The sequence below is a fragment of the Poecilia formosa genome, unplaced genomic scaffold (genome assembly GCF_000485575.1).
Source record: "Poecilia formosa unplaced genomic scaffold, Poecilia_formosa-5.1.2 Scaffold121, whole genome shotgun sequence".
Classification (NCBI taxonomy): Eukaryota; Metazoa; Chordata; class Actinopteri; order Cyprinodontiformes; family Poeciliidae; genus Poecilia; species Poecilia formosa.
The window spans coordinates 1,208,331-1,217,372 of record NW_006800060.1 but is presented as its reverse complement, the minus strand read 5'-3'; the positions used below and the strand labels follow the sequence as shown (position 1 = coordinate 1,217,372).

At 36.9% G+C, this 9,042-nt stretch overlaps 2 protein-coding genes across 3 annotated transcripts; one reads left to right on the top strand and one right to left on the bottom strand.

Annotated features, from left to right (window-relative positions):
* The first annotated feature begins 541 nt into the window (after positions 1-541).
* Positions 542-2,954, top strand: svbp (small vasohibin binding protein). Of its 2 annotated transcripts, none has more exons than XM_016675750.1 (3): positions 542-700; positions 1,733-1,865; positions 1,982-2,954. In XM_016675750.1, the coding sequence occupies exons 2-3, from the start codon at positions 1,752-1,754 to the stop codon at positions 2,066-2,068; spliced, it is 201 nt and encodes a 66-aa protein (XP_016531236.1). In that variant the 5' UTR covers positions 542-700; positions 1,733-1,751; the 3' UTR covers positions 2,069-2,954. The 2 variants fall into 2 exon arrangements, with proteins under 2 accessions (XP_016531236.1, XP_007560949.1); XM_007560887.2 differs by having other exon boundaries at positions 543-678.
* Positions 2,287-9,042, bottom strand: fbxo2 (F-box protein 2). Its single transcript, XM_007560886.2, has 6 exons — positions 8,818-9,042; positions 8,213-8,279; positions 7,040-7,166; positions 6,125-6,217; positions 4,802-4,937; positions 2,287-4,695 (listed from the first exon to the last, which is right to left on the bottom strand). The coding sequence occupies exons 2-6, from the start codon at positions 8,247-8,249 to the stop codon at positions 4,561-4,563; spliced, it is 528 nt and encodes a 175-aa protein (XP_007560948.1). The 5' UTR covers positions 8,250-8,279; positions 8,818-9,042; the 3' UTR covers positions 2,287-4,560.

Below are 9,042 nucleotides of genomic sequence, written 5' to 3'. Positions count from 1 at the left end.
GTCTGATTCACGCTTATCAGCTGACTCTTCTGATTCAAAACTGAATTCAAGAGCTGAATTTCAGTTAATTTCACTAGACACCTTTGTCCGTATTTTCTTTTTATTATGTGTCATGTCACATACAAGTATTAGACTGGGATTCAAAGACGATTTATAATACAAGGGCGACATCTGGTGGCCAGACCTATTGGTAGGTAGTTTTACCTGAGATGTACATCTGGAAATTTAATTTTGGAACTTGGTGGCAAAAAGCCTCCTTGACAAATATTAATAAAATTTGTTGTAACACTTCAGTTTACCAGTTTGCTAATTAAGAGACTGATTTCAGCCGTGACGTGATTTTCAGACGTCTAAATATTTATTTTCTACGTTTTGATGCCAAAGTACTTTATATTTGCTGTATAAAAAATAAATAAGTTAATTTTCATAGCAAAAAAAAAAATAGCTTTCCAAAGTTAGAAAAACAAAATATTTAGAAATTAAACCTAAAAAAAGAAGGTAAAGAAAATTCCTTACCGGAACTATTGAGCTTTATTCAGCTGAACACGGGTTTGTTTATTTGTGGCACACAGAGAATAGCTGATCTGTCTGCTAGTATCCTCCTACAACCAGTTTTTATTCTCAAAGCTAATGAAAGCTTCCTTGTATTGTTTCATTTGACTTCCGCTCATTTCACAGGCGAGTTCACCATTATCAGAAGGTTAATGTTGCTACTTTTTTGAGAAGTCAGCGTGTAAAACCAAACCGATAGCAGGCTAATGTTAGCTGAACTGACTAAGACGCTAACTTTAACGACTAAGACTATTTAGGCGCAGAGGAACCTGTCCCGTTAAATATTCTCACTTAACATTAACATTAGTAGCTGGTTTGAATTCAGAGTAACGTGTTGCTATGGGAACGTGTCGTTTTCACGCATGTCTGTTTATTAGCTTCGAATTAATTATTATGCTCCAAAAGCACCTGAACTTTGTCAACGGCGGTTTTCAGTCTATGTAAACGTTGCGTTGATGCTCGGGTGCAATGCCTTCAAAAGTATCCACACCCCTTGAAGTTCTTTGTCCAATTAGATCTGCTACTTTAAGTGTATTTTAAAGTGGTGCATAAATTAACCCCTGTGACATTTTATTTTGTAGAAGCACATTTAGCTGCAGCTACATCTTTATGTCTTTACCTGCTTTTTTTTTTTTTTTTTTGACTGGGCCATTGAATTTGGAACAAACTTCCAGAAAACTGTAAAACACTGGCTTCCTTTAAATCTCGACTAAAAACCCATCTGTTTAGAGTTGTATTTGAAACGTAATCAATTATGAATTTAATGATGGCACTTGACTTAATGTAATGTTTTGATTGTTGAGTCTATGTTGCATGACTTTGTGTTTTTTTTGCTTGTTATGATGTAAATCACTTTGAAATGCCTTGCTATACAAATAAAATTTGATTTGATGAATATGCTTTTGTGGCTGTATGTTTGAGGATGGTGTGAACCTCAGCCACAGTTTCAAGTTCAATTGGTTGTTCTTAAATTAAAGGAAATGGAGGTGAACATATATGCACATCACACTTTTTAGAATTTATTATAAACAAAAGAACATTTGAAATATTAGTGTTTGTAATGCAGTGCAATTTGGAAAAACTTTTGGAGGCTCAGTAGAACCTTCTCCAGACTACATTTATCAATCTGTCCCACATCACGATTTTTCAGGATAAAAGTTTCTCTCTTGGACTTTCTCAGGTGGAGTTAAAGCGACGCCATGGAGCCGGCCTGCCGCAAGGACAAACCAAAGCTGAACTCAACCCCAACCAGAGGAGACAGAGCCAAGCAGAAGTCTGCACAGCAGGAGGCCAAACAGCGACAGAGAGCTGAGGTATCCCATCCTCACAGCAAATCTAAACTGTAGATACTCAAATGGTGTTTTGGTTGGTCTTCTGGGCTTTTTGCTTTTTTTTTACTCCTGCTTATTTCTGCTTCTCTTATTTTCAGATATATGCATTGAACAAAGTGATGACAGAGTTGGAGCAGCAGCAGTTTGAGGCCTTTTGTAAACAGATGCAGTCCCAAGGAGAATAACAGCAACAGCTACGCTTCCGCCTTCCACGTGGATCAGTTTCTGTTATTCTACCCAAAAAGACACAACCTTTGCACTTCCTTGAACTGTTACAGATAAAATCACTGCTGGAGCTTATTCCTGATACACATCTTAAAGGTGCAGAATCTTTATTGCTGATGTTTTATAAACAGTTTTATAAATGGTTCTGGTTTTCTTCATCCTAATGCTAATGTGTTCCTTCATTTTCATTCATGTGCTGCTGTTTCATTCTTAACTTCTTCACATTATGTGGAGAAACAAGTACATTTCCATGTACACAACTATTGCATAGCAGCTTATTTGAATTTTAATTAAATTATAAAAGTAATTGGAAGCATATATTCTATTCACATTAGATTCCAGCCGTTGTCTAAACCTGCATATCTGTTCGAGTCATGGGTGGGCAGGTTGTGTTAACTCTATCAGAAGTTTCAACAGTAATGTAAATGTAATTTTCTGTTTCATTTTATCAAAGAAGGTAGTTTTTATTTCTGACTGTATTAAAGCCTGTCGATGCAAACGTGCAGCTTAAAACCACAGAGTATTTTTTGCAGAATTTAGATTTTCTTTTAAATAGTTATCAAATTATTTAAGATCAGGTTAATAATTTGATGTGACATTACTTAAAGCAGGAAGACCTTTACCTCTCTGAGTTTTTACTTTTGATGCTCTATGATACCAGACTGATGCTTCCAGGTTACATTTCAGTTTTAGTTTGGAATCAGAAAGTGATGTCGTCAGGTTCCTGAGAATATGAACTACTGTCTGCAAAGTTCTAACAGCCAAAGGCTGTAAAACCTTAAATGTTTCAAAAACATTTTCACTATTTGATTGACATGTGTTGTTATAAACTTTGTACTATAAAGATTAATATTTGCTGTTGTACCTATGTTGTGTTATAAAAAATTGATTTAATGAAAAACTAAAGTTTGTTCTAATTTGTGATATTTTATGAACTTTGTTTCTTGATAACATTTTAGATGATTTGATAGGAGTATTTTGGAAATGAAAACATGTTTTCAGAATTTTTTTTGCAAAGTATAATTAAAATCCAAATACTAACTATAACATAAAACATGCTCAAAAATGTTCTCTGTATTGTAATGAAAGGTCCAGTTAAAAGCATAATCCTTAGTTTATGCCTTTAACTGGGAACATTTTTCAGCAATTTTTAAATTGCTGAAAAATTGTCAGCAATTTTATTTGTTGTCAAAAAATTGCTGACACCTTTCTTGGTGTAAACTCCAGGTTTTTTCAAAATCTGCGAAGTAGTGTGTTCCCAGCTTCACTAATTACAACCGTATAACTGGTTATATCACATGTTCTCTGAAGTTTATTCAAGTTGAAAATGCACTAAGTAATACAGGGCTACATTAATCTGAATATTTCAAAATGTAAAAAAAAAAAAAAGAAAGTAAAATTCCTCTCAAATCAACTTGTCTGTGATCATTTTTATAGGGCCTATTTCAAGACGTTGACATTTTTTAATAAAATATATTGCAATTAAACTCCAGTTATTTACATAAATGCAAATTTTATGAATTTTTCTAATATAGAAAAATGAATATATTCAGATTAAAGTAATTTCCAAACCCACTAACAACCGCACACAAAATAAAGAATGTTTGAAAACGCTCAACGTGAGTTACAAAAATTACAGTCAGCACAATCTGAATCTAATCTTCATTTCACAAATTCAGTTTATATTTTAAATTGTATCCTTTTCATTTAATGAGGGAGCAGAACAGAAATATTGTCAATTAGAATTCTGACTATATATCCTATTACATTATTACTATTGGGTTAATTTGGCTCGTTAAACTACCTTTGGGTGTGATGTGTGTGAGCTCAGATTCCCATCTGTTCGGTTGTTTATTTCTCCACTCCACCATGTAAACATAAGAAAATAAAAAGAAAAGTTGCCACAGTTGATGCTCTTTTTCTCATTAGCTGTTAGCAACATGCCGCTACATGCGCTTTCAGTGCTACGGGAGTCTTCATTTCATGTTAACGTCATTTGTCTTCTTTCTCACAGTTGAGCTCTATTTTGTGTTGGTCCAACACATAAAATCCTACTGAAGTCCATGTGGCTGGAAGTAGTTCAATGCCATGAAAAATAAACCACCATTACACGTCAACACATTCTGGATTGCACGCAATAGTTTATTTTATTACTGTGATTAATATTTGAAGGATTGCTGATTAGTGTAAAGAGTAGCTAGAGGCTAATTTAAAGTTAGTCCAGCAAGCTGTGGGTCGAATATATAAAGGTTAATAAAGTGAAGGTGCCTATTTGTGTGAACGTTCGTTTCTTGAACCAAAAGCAGCACCAGGTTAAACCTCAAGATTTCAAACAGCTGCTTTGGAAATACTGCAATGGCTACGGTATTTAAAATAAACTAAGATGAATAATTTAATATTTTATTCTTGGCTATTCTTGTTTCCATTCTCCTCTTCTTGTTTCTCCTCTGGTTCAGACTTCAACCGTCACAGAGCTCCCAGTGACCCGAACTCCAAACCAACCTTCCCAGTAGCTGGTGTCACGTCCTCCATGTTCGAATGAGATGAAACGCATTCCAGGGCCGTAGTCAGAAAACGTATGAGTGACCTAGAGATGAACAAGGGAAGGGAAAGCGGACTGCTGGTTGGATAATGTCTTCTCTGCAGGATGTGTTAGTGTTAGTTTTCTATTAGAGACTAAAGCATCTGAAAACCTGTCTCCATGAGCAGTCTGCCTCGGGGTCCAGAGTCTCTGGATCATGAACATATTCCTGCAGAACCTCTTGATTCTCATCCAGCAGACAGGATGTCATCTGATAGGTGCAGCCGCAGTCGGTCCTGCCACAGAACCTGCAGGATGACATCACAAGCTGTGTTTCCACTGATGATAAAATGATGTGAATTAGAATTACAAAAATATATTTGCTTAATGAGCACTTAACAACTTGGGGGGGAAAAAATCATGCTTTTTAACCATATTGACGTGCATATTTTTCAAAACTGAAATGGAAACACTTTTTTCCAGTTTGTATGCAGCAGCAAAGTGTTTATCTGTGGTCTCTGGCCTCATTGGACAATGTGCAGCTGAATCTAGCAGGGCTCTCAAAGCCATCTCACCAGCCTCTTGAACAACGCGCTGGTGAGATGTTTAGGGAACATCCCACCAGAAGGAGATCCAGAAGAAGTCCAGACTACGACTCTGTTTCTGGGATGAACTGGGAATGCCTTGGGATTCCCCAGGAAGAGCTGACCAAGTGGCTGGGGAGAGGAAAGTCCATGTCTCTCAGTTTAGGCTGCTGCCTCCACGACCCGACTCCAGATAGATGGAGATCCATCGGTATTCAACTGGATTTCTTATTTCGCAATAAGTTTCACAAGTGCGTTTTGAGTATATTTCTAATGAAAACACAGCTACTGTAACCAGCAGCTCACCTCACCAAGTGTGTTTCCACACCTGACAGTCCGGTAGACTCGTTTTGATTTGGGACTAAAATAGTAATATTTGCTTCATTTTCAGCTGGTATGGCTCACTTTCATATTGGACTCTGTCAATTGATCCAGATTAATTGAAAAACCTCCTCTCCTGTGGTGGCGCTGTACCAAGATCTACTGAGGGAAACAACACAAAAACCTCATAAAAAAAACCAGCACAACTTCCTTCTTCACAAAAGTTAATCAAAATTAAGATTTTAACAGTTGTAGGATTTTTCTAGTCTTTGGTATAAAGCTGATGCTGGACAGTTGCATTTATTCCAGACCCAGAATGCCCTGCGCTATAGTTTGCTTCCTGCTTTTGGATCCGTCACTAGTCCACTTGCATCCACATATGCATTCAAACTCCAGACCGAGGTTTTTAGGCGGAGCAGAGTTTGTTTTATTTTTGGTCTGCATCAGAGTTGGATTGAGCATTCACACCTCGCCAAGCAAACCAGACTTTCTTGACAAATTAATTAGAATTTGATTAAAGCAGACTAAACAGCCGGTGTGAATGCATCCTGATGCAAAGCGTCAGTCTTACCTGTATGTTCAAGCCTTACCAGTCTTTCACTGTGACAGGAGGCTGAGCATCCAGCTGCTCTGGGCTGTAACCCTCCTCTATCAGGTCGATCACCTGCCGTTTTAGGCAAAGTCTAGGATAATGCATGAGGACGATTGTTAGCAGTTAGCTAAATCAGATTCAGTGGTGTGCACTGCTAACTCAAGCGTTAGTTGCTCTAACCTTAATGAAGTAATCATAAACATGAGTTCTGCTGACACTAAAGCATAACACCAACACAGAAGCCCATGCTAAAGCACTAACTTTCATTCAAATTATAGCTGCCATTGAAAGAGTACAACTCTTGAGTACTAATTTAATTTTGACATTATAATTTACATGTTCTATATTACTCATTGATATTGTATTCATGTTTATGTCTTGGATTCTGCTGCCTGTGTTTTATTTTGTTCCTGTTTGTTTCTTCTTTGAAATAAAGTTATTGGACAAAATAAAACTTGAGGAAAAAAATGGAAGTGCTGCACAAACTGTCGTCACCCACTTCAAAGGAAGAGTATGTGAATTAACTTCTAACTACTTAAAAAATAGTCGACAATCAAAACTTCAACACAGATTTCAAACTTTCAACTGAAAGTTTAGAAAACGGCTAAGTAAATTTTCTTATCCAGAAAAATGAATTCAAGGGAAGCTAAGAACGCTAAACATTTTCAAAGTTAGTAAAAGTGCTAAAACACTTAGCGAAAAAAATAGCTCTGCTATGAGTGCATTTGCAGATTAGTGAAAGTGTGTCCCCCGCTGACGAGAATTATAGAAACAGAGTTCAGGTGGTGCATGAGACATTAGTGGTATGAAAGCTGGTGCTAAAGACAGGCAGGTCTGAATGGTAGCATAACAGGCTTATTTACATGTGATTTAATTGTCTTATACTATGACACAAATGGTAACAACCACTCACTCAAAGGAAGTCACAAAATATTTGGTCACTTCTTCATTGCAGAAGTCATGGCCACAGTCTCCTGGCATGTCCTCCACTTTCCACTGGTTCCCACCGTTTTCTGTCAGCTCCCAGGATTCCAGCTGCTCTAGGAGGGAAATTCAGTCTCAGATGGCTAATTGTAGCACTATGTAGCTTATCTCTAAATACAGAATTAATTTTTCAATCTCAAAACACCAGAGCTCACTCGTTCACTTTCAGTCAAAATACAATTGGCTGTCATGTAAGGAGGTTATTTAAAACATGTATGTTTTGGAGGTTTGACCACACATTAGGCACAACCAGCACGTCACATTCCTCAGAGTAAATTTCACTCACTAATTCAAATTGCTTTGTGGGTTAATTGGTCAGCTGTTGATGACTAAGACAAAATCTTAAAATATATATATTTTTAATTATTAGTTCTTTAGCTCAAAGCTAAAGACATACAATATGTACAATACTAAATCTGTACATCTGTATGCATACTGATCATGCATACTGCTTCCTTTGAGTTTGCAGTGGCAGATGATTCAGCATTTTTTCTGTCCTTGTTTTGAACTGTAAAAAGACAAACAAACTTACTGTATAGTGGACACTGATCTTTAATACAACCTTGATTTTTGACAGGGTATCATTTACTTCTAAATGATAAATCTTGTACAATGCTCATGATGTTGATGCTATATGATGTTTAACTCTCATTAAACACATTGACTGATGATAATTGATAGTATGCTTCATCTTTAGACTATCCTGAGATCTGGGGGAATTTGGTGACATTGTGTCACTCTGGAAGTGAAAATTGAAACTTCTGCTAAAACTGCAAAGTATCAGATTTGTATATTTACTTTTAAAGAAATATACATCACATGTAGTGAAAACTCTTTAAAACTCGACACACCAAAAGGTTCACCCTGTCAACCATGACACTGTGTTGTATAAAGCTTATAAACTGTAGTTCCTAAAGGCTCTGTTCTTGGGTCTTTTCCATGTAGGGACTACAGTACAATATATCTTACTATGCTTATGCTAATGATACATAACTCTAAATGTCTGTGTCACCACAGCCCTTTATAGTCTAGTGTTGTCTCCTATATACATTATTGATTCAGTTTGGAACTGCATAAGAGAAGAAACAAAAAGACATCTCACCATTTCCACTGGGATTCTTTAGCAGGTTTCTAGCCATGGTTACTGGATAAATATGGGTTTTCTGGGCCTGCAAAGAAAAACACATTAGATCGCTAGCTAAACATGTCTTCAGATGTCTTCTGGTTTGTTGTTTATGAGGAGTCTGCCGCATAGACAGATTTCAAAAACTAATATCTGATTCAGCGCACAGCAGACAAAAAGCAAAAGGGCAAAAGCCGAGGTATTTGGTTTCTGAATAGGAGGCATCAAATAGGATCACCCAGGGTTTAAACAGATCAATCTCTGCAGGACAAACAACTGGGGGTTGGAATCTCGTATAACCACACCCCCAAAATACCAAATCAGTCCCACACTTTGAAGAACCAGTCATAAAAATTTACTAAATATAATTTATCTACTACCCTGTCAAAAATCAAGGTTGTATTAAAGATCAGTGTCCACTATACAGTAAGTTTGTTTGTCTTTTTACAGTTCAAAACAAGGACAGAAAAAATGCTGAATCATCTGCCACTGCAAACTCAAAGGAAGCAGCATGCATGTTCAGTATGCATAAATATTAAGCTCTACTTTATCTAACTGTATAAACTATGACGTGTGTTACTCACAGCTAGAAAATGACAAACGCTTCTCTGGTTCCTCTGGATCCTTTAGTTTTCCTCTGCAGAGCAGCAGCCTCAGCACAGAGGCTTTTATACACTGCAGGTCTGCACACAGGGAGAGAGAGGAGCAGGAGAGCATAAGCAGAAACACTAGAGTTGCAGGAAGTGACAGTCAGCAGCATTCAGCTGACCGCCACATGTATACACTCAGCAGTAATGTAAGAGCCACCA